We start from the raw sequence: 22715 nt of genomic DNA on the forward strand, positions 1-22715 counted from the left end.
GGGCTTTGTTTGGGGAACCATGCACGTGCGTTGCTAGCTGCAGTGAACGTTACCTAACCGCAGAAGGGTTCATTTACAAGCAAAAACTAAACAATTACAGGTTAAAATACTGCGTTAGCTTGTCAAATGAAATGTTTTTGCGACCGTGGATATGACTGACACAATCTGGTAGTGGCAGTTCGCTACGTAAAACCACGTAAATATGACTATTTTCTGTTGTTACGGCTGAATAACCGTTAAAACTCAACGGTAATGGCTGTTCTGTCGTCTCTGCTGTTTTCTTCCGCTCGTCTCCTCGCAACTTCTCGATTACTGTTTCGGGAACTGGCAGTTGAAACACGGATAACATGGCAGTGCTTGTCAGTCCAGCGTTGTTACACGTCGGTAAGGGTGTTCAGTTCAATTAAAGATGCCGTTTTTACTCACCTTAAGCTCGGTGTAGGGTTACTGGCTGTTAGGCCATCTCAGTGACAAGCCGTTCATTATTCAACACGGTGTCTCTTCACCGCTCTAACAAAACTAGTCTTGTACGGAGCCACAGATAAGAGCAAAGGGCTGAAACTTTATCCCCTCTGGATGTGGACCATGGCACCGGCAAATACCTGTGCGCTGATATAAAGGCTCTGAGTTTTTTAGACTTTAATTATAACTGACTTTATGCGAAATTCCAATTACTATGTCCAATTGACTTTTTAACATTTTTATCATTTTGACAGTCTGAATTTAATAATAATACCTTTATTTACATAGCACCCTTAAGAACAGCGTTCACAAAGTGCTTTGACAGTTTAAACATGTAAACACAGAGACAATCAAACAAGCTATAGGAGACAAGCCAGAGCAGTCAATTAAAAATAAATAGTAAAAGTGACAATAAATTAAATGAAAAATTAGATTAGCACGCAAATCAAACAAGAACTATGCAGTTTGAAAATATAGAGCAGGACTGAGGGTTAAAGTTATAAGTCAGAAAAATAGAGAATTAAAGAATTAGAGATGACATCACACCAAAGAACCAGGCAGCTTAAAGTACAATAAAACAAGAGAGATCATCTAAAATAAACAGGTCATAATATAGAATAAAACACAAAAACTAATTAAAGCTAATAGTAAACCTCACACAAAAGCAAGTCTATAAAAATGGGTTTTAAGAAGTGATTTAAAAGAAGTTACTGACTCTGTAAGCCTCATCTCCTCAGGTAGGTCGTTCCAAAGTCGAAGTCCTGATGGAGAACACTCGGTCACCCTTAGATTTAAGCCTTGACTTTGGAACGACCTAAAGGGATCCACCTCAGGATCTAAGACTGTGAGTAGACTCATACAAGGTCAGCAGATGACAAGTGTAGCTTGAGGCAAGATTGTGGCGAGCTTTAAAAGTGATCAGTAACATCTTAAAATCAATTCTAAAACCAACAGGGAGCCAGTGGAGGGAAGCCAAGATACGTGGGATGTGATGCCGTCTATTCACATGTGTAATTATAGCCTATTCATACCAGTTAATCACTGCAACCTATAAGATTTAACTTAAAACTTAGCGTTACAGGGGAAGCACACTTACAGTCATTATTGTGGATTCAGTAGAGCTGCAACTAACAGTTATTTTCAGTTGCAGATTTCATATGAATCTGTTGATTGGTGTAAAAAGTGTCATGAAATGGTGAGAAATGTCGACCTGTGTTTCCCAGAAATGACAGATGTCTGGGTTCGTCCACAACCCAAAGATATTCAGGAATAAAGAAACCACAATACATGCACATTTAAGACGCTGGAATCCGAGGATTTAGATTTACTTTCTAAAAAAAAAAATGTGCTCACATCGAATGTACACACTCAGTACATATTATAGAGCACTTTATCTCACCCTAAAGATTGAGACTAGTCACTCAGTAGGTGGAGGAGTTGGAGAATATAGAGTTTCATGTTACAACCCCTGCAGTAAAGTCTGAGAAATATGCAATGTCGTGTTATTGTGCAAGAACACATAATTACTTACTTATTGCAAAAGTATGACAATCACACAAGGAGGACAGCTTGAATTTGTAAAACCATTGACAAGGCAGGTTAAACCAGGGGTCAGACATGGTATGAGTGTGGCTAGTAAATAATGAGATCAGGCTTATGTCATTTGAACCACAGCTTGCTTGCCTGAACAATGAAGTCCACACTGAACAATGGGAAAGAACTTTCACTTTGCTCAAATTAAATTAAACTCCAACATCAGTCTCATCCTTTAATATCCATAACTCGTACATCCTAAATTGCAGCCTTTGCTAAATGCATTGTTTCAGATTGCAAGTTTGATTTGAAATCGATTCATTGTTCAGTCCTTGCATTTGGAGCTTAGGATTACAGTTCTGTAAAGTCTTTTGATAATTTGTAAAGATGTTTCATTTCAGGACACTGCAGTCTCATCAGCTGATCATCTCAGCTCTGGACTTGAGAGGTACAAGGACTTACAGAAATATTTCAGCCGGAGACTGAAGGCAGCTTACCGCAGGTTCTCCAATATACCCGATCACTCAATGGTGAGGCCTGTTTTTGGGTTTGAAGCATTTCATTTGGATTTTGAATGTTACCTCAGTGGTTCTAGTAGATACAACTTTTGTATTACAAAGTTTTTCAAATAAGAAATAAGTAACAGTTACATACCAGCCCCTTGTCTACAGGATGCATAAGGACAGCAACTGAGTTTCATATTATGACCTATTTGTTGTTGTGAAGGACACCAACCTTCACCCTTGTTGTGTCAGGAGCTCATGTGTGTTTAATGAATTGGATTTCAAATGACATTTATGCATCAGTTGCTAACTTCAAGAAATTATGAAATTCCATCTCATTTTTACAGTTCACTGTGACTTCTCTTGTCACAGGTATTTGGCCATCACCATATGTATTTCATTGAAGAGGATGGCATCTACAGAATGGACAGGAGACAGAGTAAGCAAAACACGTAAAAGAAGTTTAGCCTTTGTGTTAGCAATTCTGAAAGCCAGACGCTGAGCAGCAGAGAGCATTTAAACACTGCCAAACCAAAAAAGAGATTACAGAAGTTAAATTGCATAACACTTTTTCTACTGTAACCTTGTTTCTATATCTGCAACTTTTTAGCAGCCTATTATTAGGAATGGGGACTTTCCAACTTGTTCGAATTACTCAGTTTCCCTGCCCTGTTTGTAGGTGATCTGGAGCCAGAGCAGGTGTTAAATCTAGGACAAGTCTCTGGAGGGCAGGAGAATGAAGAGAGGAAGCAAAGGTTTCAGTGGACAGTCCAGAGAATCCGTCTGTCCCCACAGGAGAAGCATCTTGCTGCCACACTGAAGTTTAGTCACAGAGAAGAGCTGAGGTGAATCAAACAGAACTGAGTTAACATACACAATCTGTTTATGTGGCAGCACTGTTTCTTTAGTTCAATTTTAACTCTTACACTGAAATAATAAGTGGGTTATTATGTTGTAATAAACCAGATGTGTAGTTGTGAGGCTTGGAAAGAGACATTTCCTCCCTGTGGATCCCCAACCCGTCGTACTCACACTGGAGAAAGTCTTCAGCTTTGGTAAATCTGGAAGTAATTTGCACTTGTTAGTAATGTGTTTTGCTTCTAATAGCAGTAACAGAGCTTTGGCTCAAATTAAAGAATATTATTGCTTGTGTGTATGGGTGAAGAGTGGGCCACAGATGATGTCCTGTTTTACGCAACTCTGGAGGAGCTTCGTTCCAGTGCAGTGTTTCGTCTGGATCTGACCTCCAGTGGCAGCAGGATAACCCATGTGTATGAGGAAACACAGCCCGAGTAAGTGTCAGCAGTGTTGCGTTTAAGCTCTCTCGGCTCCCACAACATATGTAATTGAAACTCCAACATCTCCCCAGTGTGTTTGTGGAGGTTGCCCTGTCCAGAGACCGACAGATCCTGACAATCAACTGCAACAGCAGGAACAGTTCAGAGGTGCTGCTATGTGATATAACAAGATCCCACTTGGAGCCTTTTTTGGTTCAGCCGCGCCAGCTGGACCTCCTATACCATGTGGAACACTGGAGGAAGTGGCTTATTATGCTGGCTAATACAGGGCCTGGACAAGAATATCAGGTAGGGCTTGTTCAATAAATGTTTTATCACATACTGTTTATAGAGTATAAATTCCATTAAACAATAGTTGCAGTTTGTTACGGGGGGAGCTGGAGAACCCAGGCACAGACAGGTGACTTTTATTAAACCAGAAAACTAAAACAATACATAAATGGAGAACTGAACTGGGAGGAAGCAAAACTAAAATAAACACTATGAATTCAAAAACGGAAGATCACTAAACTAAAACTAACCTAAGGAGGGGTACTTACAAGATGGGGGGAACTGACAACAGAAGGAGTAGGGAAGCAGGCTGAGGAAATCGGGCGAACGGAGATGAGACCAGAGCTACTGGCTGGAGACATGAGCAGGGCTAGCGAGAATCTGAAAGAAGACTGAGTCCAAGCGAGGGAAATCCAGAGGAGGGGAAAACAGAGTCCAAAAGCAGAGTCCATGTGGGAACAGAGTCCACGAAGGCATGTGGCTCGATGATCCGGTGGGGAGTGAATCACAGCACAGAGCTTGAATAGCTGGAGGTGAGGTGGAGAACAGGTGAGCTGATTGTCACAGCTGACTTTCATTGCAGCAACCAGCAGTTCAGGCAGTGAGAGCAGGGGAGTGAGTGAGAGACAGAGAGAGAGACACGGGCATGAGCGACAGGGAGAGAGATGACAGATACAGAGGAAGACGGACAGGTCAAAATAGACGCAGAAAAACGAGGAAGAAGGAAAGAGGGAGAAGGAACAGGGACAGAAGCAGAATCATAACACAGTTGCACCTAATCACCAAAGGGAGCTGCATAAATGTATTTTGGAGACATTCTAGCGATTAATTCCTACCCATTTCACACATATAATCTCTCTACACACAGACTTAAACATACTGGAAACCAATGTTCCCTGTAATTTTTCCTGAGTCTGAGCAAACACACAAACTCCCTGAGCGTCCCTTGGACCACTGTGAGCAACATCAGACGTGTGCACTGTGGTCACACCAGCATCACATCCATTCAAGTTACATGGTTCATTAAAAGAATCAAATTACAGCATTTACATTTCTGTTAAAACACTTTGTCAACAGGAGCCAGTTGAAGGCTGCAGTGATTTTAGTGACACTACAATGTATCAGAGTGAAGTTATTGAATATTTGTCTCTCTTTACTGTTGCAGTGGTTTTGCAAATTGCAGACGGACCCTGTTCACTCCATAGACACCAATGTTATTCCTGTAGCTTGAAAGACAGCTACTTTTGATAAAACTGGGCTTGTAGCACATTGTCTGCCTTGCAACAATGGGAAAGAGGCACCGTTTATGTTTTGACAACCTATATCTAATGAGTTATTGATGCTGGAAGCCCGAATCTGTGAATATCTTTCCAACTTTACTGAACTTGGGGCCACTACCACCTAAGGAGTGATATATTTAATTTTGAAAAAAGCATTTAGCCATACTTAAAGCTTTAAGTGCTTTATTAACACGGAACTAAAAATTTTGTATTGTTTTATTATCACAGGTTCTGTCTGAAAAGAGGTGGCATCATTTTAAACAGTGAAATCAAACTAATAAAATGTAATGACCAACCAGTGAGCAATACTGGATTCTGCAAAAACATAAACAACTTTTTTTAAAATCTAAATCTTATCTTAACACAGTTAATGTATTAACTTATTTTTGTGTGTATGCATGTATTTATTGATTTATTTAGTACTGTTAACATATCAGAGTTCTGAGTGAATTTTTCTTAAGATAGGCAAAGGCCATTTATTGATTACATATAGGCTATTAAATGTTTATTAAAAACTAAAAAGCATTTAAAAAAAAACAACTTAGGCATTTATTGAGTCACTAAAATACTGTAGAGTACAGACCACATCAGCATGATTATAAGCATCCTCTGGTAAATTAACAACCAGATACTGATGTCTCTCACCATATGGACTTCAGGAGATGATTAGATGATGATAAACTGTGACCTACTGGTTGGGTTCTCTCTGTTCTCATGTTTCTTACATGTTTGTCCCCTGACAGCCGGGTCATAATGTTCTTTGAGCAACACACCATACTATGACGTTTTTACAATGATGGTTCTACTATGGAACCAGTTTAACATGTTCAGGTGTTCTTTGTGTGAAAACTCAGAGATTTCAGGTATCAGAAGGTGGTTTTCAACTTTCTTTGTTAACTTTCTGCTTCAACTTTAAGCTAAATTTCCTTGATTAAGCCAGCCCTCTGGACTTCCAGTAAGCTGTGTTCCTATTGGCTGTCCAGGTGGCTGCTTGGTGTTATCAGGAACACCTGAGCAGCTCAGTGTCTTCCTGCTTTATTGGGCTGCAGACAAACATTTCCTCTGCTTCTCTTCACCACTGAACTGGGTTTGGCTCCATTGCTTTAGTTTGTTCTTTAGGCGTTGGCTTGCAGCTTCCAGCAGTAAAACAGGCTTTAATGTGTTTCTTGGTGTGTTTTAGGGCTTTGTACTGGATAGTTGTCTTGGTAAATGAGGTTCTTTAGCCACAGTTAGCACATGGTGCTAATGTTTGTAGTGATTAGTGGATTTGGTGCAGCTGAGTTGTGTCTTTATCTTGGCTGTAGTGAGTCTTCAGAGGTTTTTGGTCAGACACATTCTGTATTCTTGTTTGAGAACCAACGTTGGTTGTCCAGAAGGTAAGAGTTCCTGTCCTGATTCTCTGTTCTCAGAGGTTCTCTGGTAGGCTGCAGGAGACTTTAGCATTTGGGTTGTGCTAGTTTGGTTTTTGTACGGTTTCATTTGGACGACTATCTTGAGGCCCCTCCATGTGGTTTAGTGAGGTTTTCTGGAACGGTTCTATAAAGCAACCTGCAGCAGAAGAGACTTTGAGAGTTTTTAGGAAGTTCTGGAGAGCAGACTTTAGAGCAGCAGAAACATTTATCAGCAGTTTGAGCAGAAGGTGAGCTTCAGAGTAGAAATGAGACAGAAACCTTCTTGACCCGTGTGGTGTGGTCCTGTACCAAGAGTTTGAGCAGGTTGTGAAGAGTCTGTAGTTCTTTGGTCTGAAAGCACAAGAAGCGTCGACTCATTAAAGGAGAAAACAGGAGATATTGTTGGTTCTTCTGTCGCTCTGCAGTTTCCAGTTTCCTTAGACTGAATATCAAGTTCATATTTTAAATGATTTCCCATGTGAGCCAAGAAGACTTCAATAAACTCACTCCATCCCCTGGACACAACAAATTTTATTACCATGTTAAATCATTTTTTTTTTTTAAATATGTTTTTGAGTTTTAATCATAGTTTTAGCTTAGTTTTTTTCTCTTTGCTTGTTTAGTTTTGTCATCTGTGAAAGGTGCTAAACAAATAAAGTTGAATTGATAAAGTGAATAATTGACTAACTCATGATTGTGACAACAGAAGTATTTTCATTGTGATTTAAGGGTTTATTTCATTTTTAAGGTTGGGTTTAAAAATCTTGACAAAAGATTAAAGAAATAAATTGCATTTAAAAAAGCCATTAAATCAAAGGAAAAAACATTTAATACAATAAAACTTTTAACAAGAAAATTAAACATTAAATACAATTAAATTATATTAAAGAGACAAAATATTTAATTAGATAATTAAATGGAAGCTACAAACCATGTAATTATGAAATTAAACAAATGTTTTTAAACAAAAATATTAAACATTAAAGATGAAATATTTTAGATCATTAAACATTTAAAAAATACAATTAAACAAGAAGAATATTAAACATTTTTTAAAAATACAGAACATTTAATTAGATTATTAAACCTTTGAAAAGACAAAACATTTAATTAAAAAATTAAATGTCTAATTTGAAAATTAAATCTTAAAGACAATAAAACTTTAAATAGGAATTAAACAGAAAATACAATGAAGCATTTAAAAAGAAAATGAAACATTAAAAGGTGGTAAAACATTTAAAAAGAAAATCCTTAAAGATTTAATCAAAAAACTTTGGGAAAGAAAAAGGAATTTTTCAAACAAGCCAATAAAACATTTGAAAAAACAACAAACATTAAAAAGACAAAACATTTCAAAATCAAATGAGACATTAGAAAAGAATAAAAGGTGAGAAAAGAGCAAAACTAAACATTTAAGAAGAATCAAACTGAAGACAAAACATTTGAAAAGACACCAGTTACACTTTAGAAGATCAAATTCAACAGAAGAGACAATAAAAGGATGAAAAAGAGCAAAAACAGATAAAAGTCTTAAAGCATTTTCTCGTCTGAAATGAAAACATCAAGTTGTTTCTTCAAACATTTCCTCTTTCTATGTTCTTGGTTTGATTGTTACTAAGAACTCATTTCAGAAAACTGCTTTCCAGATAAAGTCTACTAGTAGTTGAAGGCATTGATCAAACTAATGTTACCTTTTGATCTCCACAAACTTTACTGTTCAGTGAAGAGAATCAAAGTTTGTTAAGGATTTCTAAAAAACCCACAGGTGAAGGTCTGAGAAGAACTCAGATGGATGGTCTAAATGTGAAATCAAGACTTATGGTCACAAGTTTTAAGGCTTCTGTTAACCAGAAAGTTCAAACTAACAGAGAAGTACTGAGAAACTTTTAAAACTTCAGTCCTCAGAGTGTCTGAAGGTTCAAACTAACAGAGAAGTAGTGAGAAACTTTTAAAATTTCAGTCCTCAGACTGTCTGAAGGTTCAAACTAACAGGGAAGTACTGAGAAACTTTTAAGATTTCAGTCCTCAGACTGTCTAAAGGTTCAAACTAACAGAGAACTACTCAGAAACTTAGAAGATTTCAGTCCTTGGACTGTCTGAAGGTTCAAACTAACAGAGAACTACTGTGGGACTGAGAAAATTTCAGTCCTCAGACTGTCTGAAGGTTCAGACTAACAGAGAACTACTGTGGGACTTAGAAAATTTCAGCCCTCAGACTGTGTGAAAGCTCAGGTCCTGAGGACTCGGGAGGTGTGGAGGCTTTGGAAAGTCTTGGAACTGAGGGTTCCACCCTCCAGCACAAAGGCTGAAGTCCAACCTCCTGAGAAAAACGGTCGAGTCGAGACTCGAGTTAAAAAAAAATCGAAAAACAACAAAAAATAGATGATAAATGCGCAAAAAAAAGAAGTTTTAGTATCTGAGCGAATAGCTCAGGGGAAAAGAAGAGTGACTACTGACTGGAAGGTCGCAGGTTCAAGACCCGCCACTGGCAGTTTTCTTTCTTTGTCTTTGACAGGATTTTGAGAAAATTTAAGAAGTGTCTGGTCTTGAACCAGCGACCTGCAGCTCCATAGGCAAATCCTTAACTCACTGAGCTACAGATCAGATACAAAGAAATAAATTCGTCGTCCCTTTGGCATCGTAGTTCCTGAAGTGACCACATGGGTGGAGCCAAGGCGGAGTCTGGGTGGAGTCAGGGCGGAGAGTAGGCGGGGAGGTGGGTGGCGGCCTCCCCCCTCTACTCCCCCACCTCCCCCCACCGCCCACCACACCTTCCCCCGCCCGACGAGTTCTTCGAGTCTCCACGAGTTCTTCGAGTCTCGACAGGTTTTCCCGAGTTTCTGGAGTTTCCACCAGGTCAGAGGCAGAACAAGTTGTCATGAAGAGATGTTGAGGTCGGCCAGGATGGACTGACTTTTTACAGCGACTAGAAGGAAGACGACTAGAAGAGCAGGTCTTTAACCAACATCCATAAAATCCATGGAGTCGCTCCAGAGAAATGAAGGGAGGTCAACTTTTATCAACCTCCATCCAGATGTTCAACTTCATATCTTTACTTGGACATTTTTAGCACCACAAACCTTTAGTATCACACTTTATTATCATTTATTAGGACTTTAATGGAATCCACCAGCAGATTTAGTTTTTGTTGACAAACTTTATTCTTGTCGTTGTGGGACTGCAGTATTTAAAACTCTTCCTTCTATTTGACCTCATGTTTATTAGTTTTAGTGGAGAAAGTTATTTTAATTGTCGATTAGTCTCTTAAAAACCAAATAATAAATTGGGTTAGTCAAGAGCTTTAAATTTCTTACTTTGTCATATTTTAAGTATGACAAAAAAAATATAAAATAAAGCATCTTGAGACAATTTGACCTGTAACTGGCGTTATATAAATAAAATATAATTTAAATTGTATGTATCTTGTAATGTTGGAGTAATGCAGCCATATATGTTGGAAAACACATTTTCTTTGACCATTAATCTGTTGATTGTTTTCTCCAGTAATTCATTTCTTGTTTTGGTTTATAAAATGTCAAACCCAAATATATTCAGTTTACTGTCATAAAAACCAAAAAGATTTACATTCATGATGCAGGAATCAGGCAGTTTTTCACTTTTTATCTTAGTTTAGTCAGAAAGATAGTTGATAATGTGTGAATTGTTGCAGCTTGTGAGCCGTAGAAGGTTTTAATCTTTGGGGCCGAGTGTCAAAAAACACTTAAAAACAAACATCAGCAAAGAATTCAAAGATTTGAACATCATTTGCATGACAATGTCTAATTAAAGGACATTAATTTCCAATGTAAATGTGTGATATTCATCCTCTGGAGCTTTCTCTTCACATCGTCTTCCACCTGGACTGGTTCTGGTCGGGAGCATGTGCAACAAACATTTGAAAAACTGCACTTTAACATCAATGAATGACACTGAAGTTTAATCTCTACATAAATGAGACTGAGTCTGAATGTGCTGCTCTGTCATTAACTCCTAAGTTTAGGGAAAGTTAAAACAAAAGAGGACAGTTCAGATAAGACTTGAGAATGAGCTTATCCTGAACAAACATCTCAGACTTTCTGAGCTTCAGCACCTCTAGCAAGATAATTTAACAACAAGCAACTCAAGAGATCCAGAAGTTGGCGAGAGTTAGCTTTAGCTGAGCCAAAGAACATGTGGGATGCTAACCTAGCAAACATTTCAGACTTTTCTCTGTGAATTCTGAGAAATAATTTCCTATTTAATGACAGAGCTACACATCTTAACTCAGTCTCATTAAAACAGACTCTAATTCAGCGTCTTTCATCCATATTAAAGTGCAGTTACCCAAAATGTTTGTTGCATGAGCTCCAACACAACCTGTCCAGGTAGAAGGCCACTTTGACAAACAGGAAGTGGAAGATTCCAAGCAGATTTATAGAAGGGGGAACCAGACTGTACTAAGTGTCGTCGAGTATAGAGGGGTGTTTTGTGGGTTTTTAAGGCGGATAATTATTATTAGTGAGATATTTAGAGTAGATATTCATTTGCAGTAAATGAAAGTATTTGAAATCTTGAGTTAAACTTAGAAGAACACAAACTCTAACAGAAAACTTTGTTGATATGTTTTTGTTTACAGATGTTAAGTTAAAGGAGTTTTATTCGTTACGTATAACCAATCAAATCACTCCAGAAGACAGAGTGACCACAGGTAGATAAAGGTTCAGAGCCAAAGTAGCGCCATTTTTAAATTTATTTATTACCGTAAATCAGTAAAAAATAAAATACTGATAATCAGTAAATCAGTCAGCCCACAATTACTACAATTCTACAATGTATGTCTCTTTCCTTTGACTTGTTATTTGTACAATATACGATGTATATGATGGTGTTTTTTCATACCAAAGGCTATACTATGATGCTTTCTAAGAGACATACCATGCTACTCTGGTTGTTCTGGCTCTGGGCCGCTGCACTCCTCCTCTGTTGTTTTCTGGATTGTACTCAGCTGCATGTCTTCGTCCACCCGGCCTCCGTTGACTCGTCCCGTCTGCCGTCTCTGGAGCTGAAGCTGGATTGGAACAGACCAAAGTACAGTCCAATCACGATGCTAGCTGCCTCTCAAAAGGCTCCTTCATCTGGCAGGTGGCGGCACTTCTTCTGAGGGGAAGCTGAGCTGGTCCAGCAGAACTTTGGAGATGTGTTCCAGTGGTTGGTGGATGTGTGGGGAGATAGAGACAGGCCATACTATGTTATTCTTGAGTAAAGCATACTATACTTTGACATTTTCCGAACTACATCCTATACTATGGCGTTATACACAGAGTGCTTTGGTTACATGTTGATTTATAATCTAGATTTTTTTCTGTTTTGTTTTTTGACGGGATTACCACAGACCTGACCGTGAACACCATTGACACCCACCTACGGGAGACGTTGCCTAAGATCTCAAGGCTGCTTGGTTGTGGTCTTTCTGGCACGTACTCTTCCAAGATGAGCCGGGAAGTTTAACACTGATGTAATGACACCAGGTCTAAGCTGACAAACTTCCACTTCCTCCTCAACCCATAGTCTCTGGGAAACCTACATGGAGTAAGAAAAGTAGACAGAGAAGTAATTAAGTCTGTACACAACATATTAAAAAGAAATCATGCTAATAATTTAAGTACAAAGAACCAAATTCGCCAATATACTGGAGACCAGAGCTATTTAATTTGATAAGTGTAACCTTGTTTAGTAACATTTCAGTTATTTGAGAGCAGTCCTAAAGAACTGCCTGTAATCCCAATCATAAAATGGGTTTGGAGGAAGAACATAGATGGTAATCTGGATTTACATGATTTAAGCTTTATAACTACTATTGGTAGTATTGGTGGTAGTAATAGCAATGTGACTGCTACTAGTAGTAGTGGTAGTACACTAACTACTGCTGCTGATACTGGCACTGCTACTACAACTTGTAATACTATTACAAATGCTGATACTACTTCTACGACTCTAACAGCTGTTTATACTACTACTGCTGCTTGTACTTTTAGTATTACTACTACTGCTTGTACAACTATACTACAGCTACTATTAATCATCTGGTATTTGGTTGTCAAGCTGCTAGCTTGCCTTAGCGTTTTGCTAGTGGCTAACTAGTTAGCTCTTATAGACTGGAAGCTCTCAACAAGATTTAATACTGGAAAAAGAGCCAAAAACTATTCTTACCTATGAAAAGTCATTCCAAGTTTCCTTGTCTCAATCGTACGACGCAGTGTGTAATTGTATGCAGCACAGTGAGCCGGCATACTTGTTTCCGTTTTCAAGCCGTCTACATCAACGGAATGCACTGAAACTTTGCCCCCACTAGCTTAGCCTCGCTGTAGCACGCAGCTCAAAGGGGCGTGTCCTATCTACTCATTCATATCTATGAGAACAACAGTGGCTGCACATAAGGACGCCTGACGTTGATTAGCTGCGTAAATACCATTATATACAGTCTATGGTAAATACGTATGTGAATCGCATCATTGGCTGCAGCAGCCAGTCACCGGTCATTCACTGACTCACATTGAAAAATAGCATAGAATGAATTGTTACATGTTTATTTTATTTACAATTTAGGTTGGATTTTTTTTTTTTTTGTGCGCAGCGCAGATTTTCTGTGCGCGGAGACCGTGTCAGCAGTGCGCAATTGCGCACACGCGCAGCTTAGAGGGAACAGTGCTGGAAACATACCTACTATTGATCATTTGTAATTGTTTCAAAATGTTCTTGCAAAGCTTCACAATTTCACAATTTGCATTGTTTTAAAAATATTTTTCTGTTCTTTCATACCCCATAAGTTTCTACATATACTATTTTGACTGGAAGAAGTTGGTCCTTAAAAGCAAATTGATAGAAGATTCATCTCTGTCATTTTTTATTTTTTCAACAAAGTAGATTCGTCCTTCTGTACATCACTAGGTCGTGAAGGCCCCTCTCTCCGAGCCATCCATGGTCTCCTGGAACTCTTTGTATGCTCCTGACCCTGGCACTGTAATTAAAGACATGGATATAGTTGGAGACCATTGTGTGTTGGTTGCAACAACACCAGTCAGTCAACTTGCCCTGATCGTGGTCCCATTGACTCATCCCAAAGAGGCATACACTGTACCGGTCAGTATGACAGAACTCATTTTGAATTCTGTTTTTTGCATCTCTTGCTTACTTGTTTGCTTCATAGCTTGACATTAGTCATGAATAATAGCGTATACACTTTTTCCTTTTGCTTGCTTTTGATCTTGTTTTTCTGTTGTTATAGTGCTTTACAATTATTCTTATTTAGTCATCTGTTATATATTTCTACCCTCATACTCAAGCTCCCCTCCTGGACTTGTGCCCTTGAAACCAAGAAACCGGGCTTGGCAGAGAAACAAAATGTGCTAGAATTCCTGATCTCATCTCCAGTCCACCCACCGGTGCCGTACTGTCTGTACCCCGAGAATGGGCTCCTTTTATCAGCCACTGGAGATGGGTCCTCACCAGAGAACCTGGACAATTATATGACCACACGCTTTGAGGCCTGCAGCCAAGTGAGGACACTTGACATATAAGACACACACAGACACACTGAAACTCTATCAGGAGGGAAGGAAGCATTTTGTCATGACTCAAGTGTCAGTGCTCTTTTTGTACAAGGGCTCAATAGTACACAATTTTCTGCGTACCTCTTCACGTCTACACCTAATAAAAGGAGGAGCAAATGATGACATACACAAAATTATGTTGCAAAACCATCCAGTTTCTAAACCACTCTTTCTGCCTATCCTGTGTAGGATGGTACATTGGTGCCAGTGACATTGTTTCATGAATTACCTGTGGAGAGTCTGAGACAGGTGCCACTGCTCGTCCATGTCTATGGAGCTTATGGCAGAGATCTTAACATGGACTTCTGCCCGGAAAAAAAAATGCTACTGGAGCAAGGCTGGATTCTGGCCTACTGCCACATCAGGTAATATGTCACCTATGTTTCTTTGGAGGTTGTACCTGTGCTTAAATTGATTTTGTATTCATGATACTGCAGGAAGGTGATGTAAAATATTTGTGAGAACTAGTTAGGTATGGAATTCTCAAACTTTCCAATGTGTGGAAGTAAATGGGTTTTTTTTACACTCTGCAGAGGTGGAGGTGAGCGTGGACTTACATGGCAAAGACAAGCCCGTGTGGAGGGGAAGCAGAGAGGAGTGGAGGACCTCCAAGCCTGTCTCCATCACCTTTTCTCTTCAGGAGTTTCCTCTCCTTCACTTACTGCCCTTACAGCCTGCAGTGCTGGAGCAGTGCCAGTGGGAGCACTGTGCAACAGACACCCACACATGATACGGGCTGTCACACTGCAGGTATGGTGAATTATTAGGGGTTTGTGTGTTTGCGTCACGGGGTATATAGCTGAACTATAATATTCGGAGCTGTGTGTTTCTCAGTGGTGTTTTAACACAGAACGCTTTTGCCGGAATCTAAGGGTTCAGTGCAAATTGAGTCTTCCTACTGATCTCAACACAGTTCCTTATAGTAAAAGGTGATTTAAAGCACACGCACAAGTACAAAGCTTTTCTTTTTCTTCCTGTGTTTAGGCTCCTTTTCTGGATGTGTTGGCAACCATGCAGGATCCCAGCCTGCCTTTAACTTTGGAGGATAGAGATGAATGGGGGGACCCAGTGGGAAACCCAAAACACAGACATATCATCACCTCCTACTGCCCCTTTCACAACATTACACCTCAGGTATGGAGAGGAAAACACAAACTGAAGAGAAAAATGTAGCTGCAGTTTTTTAGTGCACTGTCTCAGAAGAAGATGGCTTTGTCTTCCCAGTTGCTCTAATGTTTTCATTTAGTCAGTTAGGTGCATACTTTAAATGGCATTTTGTTATTGAATGATGGGACCATTTTGACTTTCAGGTATCTCTAAGATCTGTTTTCTAAGATTTAATCTGACCTTTAAGCTGTGGTACTCTGTATTGTAAATTGACTTGTAATGCTAGATTAAAGGTAAATAGTCCACACATATATAGCATTTAGTAACCTTAGCTAGGTTCCATAAAGTACTTCAGAATGTGCTTCTCATTCACACACACACTTAGACACCACTGACAGCAGAGGTGCAAGGTAACAGCTCATTCAGATGAAGCCAGAAATCCATTTTTAATGTCCGTTGTCCACATGTTTAGTCCAGAGACAGTATTTGAATAACACCAGGTCAGTTGGTAGTATTCAGGCCATCTTTGAAAACTAGTAATTTAACATTAGTATTAGATGCTGTGCTTTGGTCCCATGTTGCTGATTTAAGGACACCGAAGACCATCATGATAATTAACTTTTGCAACACATCATATTGAAAACTTTATCATTGTTTATGTGTGTTATTGTGAGACAGCACTACCCATCAATGCTGCTGACGGCCTACAGTGGTGATGCCAGGGTTCCTCTGGCAGGAATCATCAAATACACTGAACAGCTGAAGAAAGTCATTCATACACACTTGAGCATGCAGCCGAAGTCAGGTAATTTCACACACACACACACACACTTGCCTAATGACTTGTTCACCACATAGATGCTTATGTGTGCAGCCATTATACAAGTGTGTTCTCCCATTTATCTTTCTGTGGGTGTATGTGTTTGTGTATGTGCGCATTCCAGCATGGATTTCCCACTTTCTTTTAGGTGTAACTTCTGCACCATCAGAGGTTTTAATAGCTCAGGGTCATCTCCCAAAGGTAGTGTCAGTGTGCATGTCAGGAGAGGCAGCAGTAACAGACACATGGCTGTCCATCTGGGGACGTGCTCGCAGCATTTGAAGTTCATGACCAAAGTATAGCATAGGTCACCTTGTAGTAAAGCCTGAGTGTCTGTGTGTGAGTGTGTATGTGTCAGCTAATTGCTCTCATTTCCCCCAGACAGGCTCTTTCTCCCTCTCACTTATAATCTTCCTTCCCTGCGTTGGTGGTACTCTTTATTTACACCCTTCTCTCTCTCTCCCTTCCTGTTTCAGATGCACTCATTATCTCTCTCCTTCAGCCTCTCTCACTTTTCTGTTGTTCATGCACACATACACCAGGCAGCTTAAGTGTCTGTGTATGTGTGTATATGTCTCCCTAATCTGTCTCTCTCTGTTCTCGGGAGTCTTTGATAAAGTGCTGATGGCATAGACACATCCAGGCGGGTGGGCAGGCCCATTAGCATGGTAAAGAGATAGTGTATCAGAGCAAGAGATTAGACGCCACAGACTGGGAGCTGTCAAGGTCAAGACCGCACTTGTGAAACAGTCCATACCGCAGAGACGGGGAGGGGGGATAATATGGAGGAGGATGAGAAGGGGCTGGGCAATATCAGAAGGGAGGATGAATGAATGAAAGGAAAGGAAAGACAGAGTCAGAGGAGCAAGAGAGAAGATTTGGGGCAAGTGAACAGACAGAAGAGGAGCAGAGAAACTGGGCGCACAATGTGATAAGAGAAATGTCTGAAAGGAAGTTTTAAATATATTCTTTTTCACTCATTTTTCCTTTCATGTCTTTTTGTCTTCCTTTTTCTTTTAGAATGTGAACCAGCACCAAACATAGTTCTGAATATCCAGCCTGGAGCAAATCACCTCGGACCAGAAGACTTTGAGCAGTTGCTGGAGGAGGTAAGGAATCCACCTATAAATGTACACTACTGTTCAAAAGTTTGGCTTCACTTAGAAATGTCCTTATTTTTGACAGAAAAGCATTTTTTTTTTCAATTAAGATAACATTATAATAATCAGAAATCCAGTCTAGACATTGTTAATGTGGTAAATGACTATTCTAGCTGCTTTTTAATGGAATATCTACGTAGGGGTACAGAGGGGTACATTTGTGATCACCAGCAGCCAAATCTGACTTGTGCCTGACTCATCAAAACACCCCTATTAGATACTATGTTAATATAAGATTTACGTATTACATTTAGCCCAGCTCTTTCCCAATTTAGAGAACACAAAGTTTGAGTTTTAGCATTTGAGTTGATGGTACATTTAGAAAATGTTGTCCTCTGTATTTTCTCCCTGACAGGAAGCCCTCAAGTTGGCATTTCTATACACAGAGCTGAGTCTGGACCCTCCTCGGCCTCCACGCAGGAGAAAGAGATAGTGAGGCTGTCTGGAGACAATCAGAAAGGATGACACAAAGGTGCTAAAATCTTAAACAATACCAAAGAGGACAACATCACCAGTGAAATTATGTGTAGTTGTTCACTTTATTATTTGACACAGGTCTTTTATGGAGAGACTATAAATGAAGAATCTCAATCATTTGATTGCTGTATTAGCTGAAGGCTATCGTCCATTCATGTTAGCATTTATAAAGTATGTTGCCAATGGCTTTCCCACATCCACCTTGAAAAGCAGATGTACCAACATCTGCAGAGTCTTTCAGGAACAGATATCTAGCATGTGCAGCAAAACACCAATTAAACTCCACTCAGTAATTTTACACACAACACCCGAAGGTGTCCAGTAAGAGTAAAAATCGGACCTGGGAGATGAAATGAAACATTCTGAAGTCCCGCATCTAAAATCTACAACTGAATATTTTGAAATATTGCTATTGTGTTTTAAAGAAACTTTAACTAATGTCCACCAGTGACCAATTCTTGCATGTCTTTAACAACACCAAGGAGAACAACATCACCAGTGAAATTATCTGTAGTTGTTCGCTTTATGTGACACAGGTCATTTATAGAGGGACTATAAATGAAGAATCTCAATCATCTGATTGCTGTATTAACTGAAGTCTATCGTCCATTCATGTTAGCATTTATAAAGTATGTTTATAGTCGGCAAGTAGCAGGCCTTCTCAGAGACGTAGCATTCTTCAGGGTGGTTGGGATTATACCGCCTGCTAGTGGAGTATTGAATCACCAAGCCTTCCCCTGCTTCTGTCTGGATCTGAGACTTCTGATACACTTTGCCGTCGTTGACTTGGTTTGTGCTCAGCAGCACCATCAGCTGGTCTGGTAACTCAGGAATGGAGGAGAGATCTGTGATGGCAGATTCCTTACCAAAGTTAAGCACCATGAGGTAAGCTCGGTTCAGCCCATCGAGCTCTCTGAGATAGGAGAAGACATTGGCATCTGCGTGGATGTAGCAGAACCATCCTCGATGAAGAGCAAGCTCCGACTCCCGGAGGTTACTCAGGAAACGGTACTGGGACAGAACAGAACCTGAATCTTTCATCTGGACCTGGAAAAGAAAGAGTGGGAAGACAATACATGAGCGAGCTCTGGTCATGTATTTCGTCAGAGATGAACTTTACTGAAAGAATTCTTTACCTCTACATTGACGGTTTCGTAGTCAGGGTGCACAGGCAACCAGGTGATGTTGGTTTTGTTGTTAAAGCCTGCGTTCATGTCACCATTCCACTGCATTGGAGACCGCTCAGGGTCCCGACTGGCACTCTGCAGTGAAAGCACAGGAATAACATTGGCAAACTCAGCAGTCAGTGTATCAGGTACTCCAAGATAAAACTAGTGTAATCTAAACTACAACAAACCAGCGATAAATCAAAACTTCATGAAGCAAGTTTTCATAGAGATGCTGTGTTCTTTCTGCAGGCTGTATTATAAACTGTAAACATGTCTATTTACTGTCTATGCACATTTTTCTGTGTTTTGAAATGTTAGAAAATAAACCGGTCCTTTATATTGATATTACAAAGAGTACTACATTTCTTTTTCTTCAGTCTATGTATATTACTCACTGTATTGTATTTGCCAGCAGGGTCCTGTATCTCACTCTGCGTGACATTAATGTTCTCCATGCCGATCTCCTCGCCATAGTAGGTGGTGGGCGTGCCAGGAAGGGTCAGCAGCAGCATGTTGATGACACGAACGTAGGCCGGACCAGCACTGGAGCCGATTCGATGCCTGTCGTGGTTACCAACCTGACAACAGTGGACAGAAGAGATATAGAAGGTGAAAAGCTGAATGAGATCGGAAGGAAGAATCTGAATTGGATATGTTTGGGACCATGAAAGAAAAATCTGAAGGTAAAGAGTGAGGGATAGCGCTCTGAGTGACATTGTAGGTTAAACCGTCAAAGAAGAGTAAAGGAATCATAAACCAGTAAACAATACCCACTTGTCTGGGGCAAAGGAAATCATAACCAGTAGGTTGCTGATCCTAAAAGCATCAACAAGCACACATCTTTGTGTTGCTGGAGACTTTCTGAAAATTATTCCTAAATTACTTCTTTCACCTTATCGGAAACAATTATAGAACAATGTGTGCTTCAGTTATGTTTTCAACTAGCAACGATCTACCTTCAGAGAGGAGTGTTATTGTGGAAGTGCTCTTATCTTTTAATACTGAGCTTGATGAGTAATTGACACTCAGTCTAACAAATAGGAACAAACAGCATCATCCAAACCCAGAGGCAAAGGCAAAAGTAGCACAATCTAATCTTACAGAGAGAACAGTGATTTAGTCTGAAGGTTTTTACTACTGAAAAGATCAAACATAATTGTTAGAAAGTTTTTTTTTTTACCCTTATGATGGACTCATTTTTAATATTCCTTTCATTGATTTAACCCCTAAAAACAATTCTACCCTCGTGGCTAAGACGTATCGTTATACCATTGCCTTCTCTAGATCCACGAAGTCCCTCTCTGACCATCCACCCCAGCTCAAGCAAACCAGCTCACCTACGACTACTAAAACACTAAAACTACTGTACACAACACAATGGCAAATTCTAATATTGGAGTAACTCAGACATACACGTTTAAGTATAAACCCTATATGATTTTTAACTGGAGGGGTTCTTTAAAGAAGCCAAGAAACTAATATGTAAATGTAGTAACTCACCACCCAGTTGGGCCACTCTCCTCTGGGCATGTTGCCCATCCAGATGTGGACCAGATGTTTAGCCCACACGCCACTGGCATTGTGAGGCAAGTCCAGCAGGTAAAAGTTAAAGGGGAAGTCACTTTCTCTGACCAGATGGGTGCTGTAGTACATCATGGTCTTTTCCACCTCGTCGTAATCGTATGACTCCGTCACCATGAACCTGCAGCACAGCACCAACTTAGGATATGATAACATGCAAAAAGTTTCAACAAAGACAGCAGGATGATTGTTGGACATCATACTCACTTCAGCTTATAGTCATTTATAACACATTTATTAATCCCACACTATAAAAACAATGTGTTCTTATTTGTAGTGTTTTACATAATCAGGGCTTTATGTCTGTATATTAAAGACTTCCGCTCTTATTTCTGTACGTCTTGGCGCTATATCTCAACATAATGTTATCAACATATTCATAGACAGTAATGAAACACTTATAGTTGTCCTAGTGTATCACTGACAGCTGAAATTATGAGTAAAACAGAGGATCTAAGTGTGACACAGTGCAATGCACAAGACTGTTTAACCCTCCTGTTTAAAACTTCTAATATTTTCTTTAAGAACATTCACATAAAAATCAACCAAAATCCAGCGAAATTGGCTGAATTCACAAAAATTTTTATGTGAATGTTCTAAAAAGAAACATTTTTTTCCACCAAAAAATGTTCAAAGATTTCCCAAAAATGTTGAAAATGTGGACATCAGAAGTTTCACTGTGAAAATATATTTTTTTCTCCACATTTTCAAACTTTAAAACGAATCAATTTTGACCCACAGGACGACACGAGGGTTAAAGCAAACTGTGTTCATGGCATGATAAGGGTTAGCATTAGCAGTCTCAATTTTAGCCAGAGCATTACTGTGTATTTAATAGCTCCCGTACCTGTATTTGCTAGGCTCTCGACTGTAGGTGTCCAACACGGCCCTAAATTCCCTCAGCAAGTCATGCAAGCCCACCTGGCTGGTGGTGTAGTCACTGTGGAGGTCCCACTCTGTAGTTACCAGCTCCTGCAGAGAAATACGTCATGTGGGGTCAATGTAGTTTTCATCCTGGCCTGTTGGAATACTAGCAGCTTCAGTGTTATAGTCAGGTTTTGCATTTGGTTAAAACAAATCTATTGTTAAGTTTCCTTACTGAGATGTAGTGAATTAAGAACTAGAAGAGCTGGGCTGTAAAGGTATTTCTTTGTCAGGACAGAGCTCAGTCACAGGCCAGGCAGGTGGAAAGTTAGTAGAAACCAGATACACAGAGGCTAGAGGCCAAGTGACAACTGACATCAGGATCATTAATCAGTGAGGTGCTGTTATGTGATGTGACTGTTGCATTGTTTTTGTAGCAGTCTGGATTAAAGAAGCAAGAAAATAGACAGAGAAATATATCTTGATAAGAAATGTACTGTCTTGGTGCTGCAACACCGGATTCGTAGTTTTTAAAATAATCAGCCAAAGACCTACTTCAGCCCTGAACAGCTCTGTTTAGAGACTGTGATGTAAAACTCCTAAAAACTGACACCAAATGGGACTCAAACCACTGAGCTGACGTCCTGCCAAACAAGTGACTTTTCAACCAACAACCAGAAAAACAAATATGTAGCTGATGTGACTTTAAACCTTCTAGCAGCACTAAACCACTAAAGCAATAATGATAACAGATGGTTGCTCAGTTCTAGCTAAACGACTGACTCTTGTTTTGTTCAAACATTGAATCAACATTTCTCACAAGTGAGTAATCTGTAACTTTAGTTGGAATGCTAAAGCAGTGAGTTCCACTTCTCAGTCAACAGTAAGTGGACGAGTCAGTCACAGTATTATAGTATTACTCTGCAGCAGTAAGTAAATCCCACTGACTTACTAATCCACCAAAATATGCTTCTTTTCTACTAATCTTTCCTCTGTGAGAAATAACTTCAGCCTCCGTGGAACAAAACCTCTTTCTTAGAGAGCTTAACTCAGCGTGTATCATGAACCCTTTGAATTCCAAGAGCAGCATTTTCTCCAGCAGCCACCTGACATTTAGGCCACAGATAAATGATTAATGATACACCATGGACGGTGTGAACTCTCCCACTCAGCTGTTGATTGTGTTTGTTCTATCATCTACAGGGGGAAGT

The 22715-nt window shown here is 39.7% G+C and overlaps 3 protein-coding genes across 4 annotated transcripts in view; 1 reads left to right on the forward strand and 2 right to left on the reverse strand.

Moving 5' to 3' along the window:
• The window catches only part of camkmt (calmodulin-lysine N-methyltransferase), a 154144-nt gene extending 153563 nt beyond the window's left edge, over positions 1-581 (reverse strand). The window contains exon 1 of the mRNA XM_055018490.1: positions 427-581. The gene's annotated coding sequence lies outside the window, so the exon portion shown is untranslated. The remainder of the gene's footprint in view (positions 1-426) is intronic.
• On the forward strand, positions 1-19411 carry prepl (prolyl endopeptidase like). Of its 2 annotated transcripts, XM_055018487.1 has the most exons (16): positions 1-196; positions 332-384; positions 2397-2525; positions 2871-2937; positions 3178-3343; positions 3465-3553; positions 3664-3790; positions 3868-4084; positions 13665-13856; positions 14060-14272; positions 14516-14691; positions 14860-15076; positions 15311-15460; positions 16112-16238; positions 17274-17362; positions 17769-19411. In XM_055018487.1, exons 3-16 carry the CDS (start codon positions 2523-2525, stop codon positions 17844-17846), a joined length of 1911 nt encoding a protein of 636 aa, XP_054874462.1. In that variant the 5' UTR covers positions 1-196; positions 332-384; positions 2397-2522; the 3' UTR covers positions 17847-19411. The 2 variants fall into 2 exon arrangements, with proteins under 2 accessions (XP_054874462.1, XP_023134272.2); XM_023278504.3 differs by having other exon boundaries at positions 1-384.
• Positions 17934-22715, reverse strand: part of slc3a1 (solute carrier family 3 member 1) — a 10602-nt gene continuing 5820 nt past the window's right edge. Inside the window, exons 6-10 of the mRNA XM_023278505.3 lie at positions 21488-21612; positions 20560-20761; positions 19455-19637; positions 19027-19152; positions 17934-18937 (exon numbers count right to left, since the gene is read on the reverse strand). Of these exons, the coding sequence (XP_023134273.2) occupies positions 18506-18937; positions 19027-19152; positions 19455-19637; positions 20560-20761; positions 21488-21612 (1068 nt within the window). The 3' untranslated portion in view covers positions 17934-18505. The remainder of the gene's footprint in view (positions 18938-19026; positions 19153-19454; positions 19638-20559; positions 20762-21487; positions 21613-22715) is intronic.

This window comes from Amphiprion ocellaris, chromosome 16 (assembly GCF_022539595.1).
Source record: "Amphiprion ocellaris isolate individual 3 ecotype Okinawa chromosome 16, ASM2253959v1, whole genome shotgun sequence".
Classification (NCBI taxonomy): domain Eukaryota; kingdom Metazoa; phylum Chordata; class Actinopteri; family Pomacentridae; genus Amphiprion; species Amphiprion ocellaris.

What these genes read in the sequence shown, in the direction of transcription:
- prepl (XM_023278504.3), top strand. Translation starts at nt 253, where the DNA reads ATGGCTGTTCTGTCGTCTCTGCTGTTTTCTTCCGCTCGTCTCCTCGCA. An exon ending in AAGAGGCATACACTGTACCG is followed by an intron (nt 13,857 to 14,059) that starts GTCAGTATGACA and finishes CTCATACTCAAG; the next exon opens with CTCCCCTCCTGGACTTGTGC. An exon ending in TTCACAACATTACACCTCAG is followed by an intron (nt 15,461 to 16,111) that starts GTATGGAGAGGA and finishes ATTGTGAGACAG; the next exon opens with CACTACCCATCAATGCTGCT.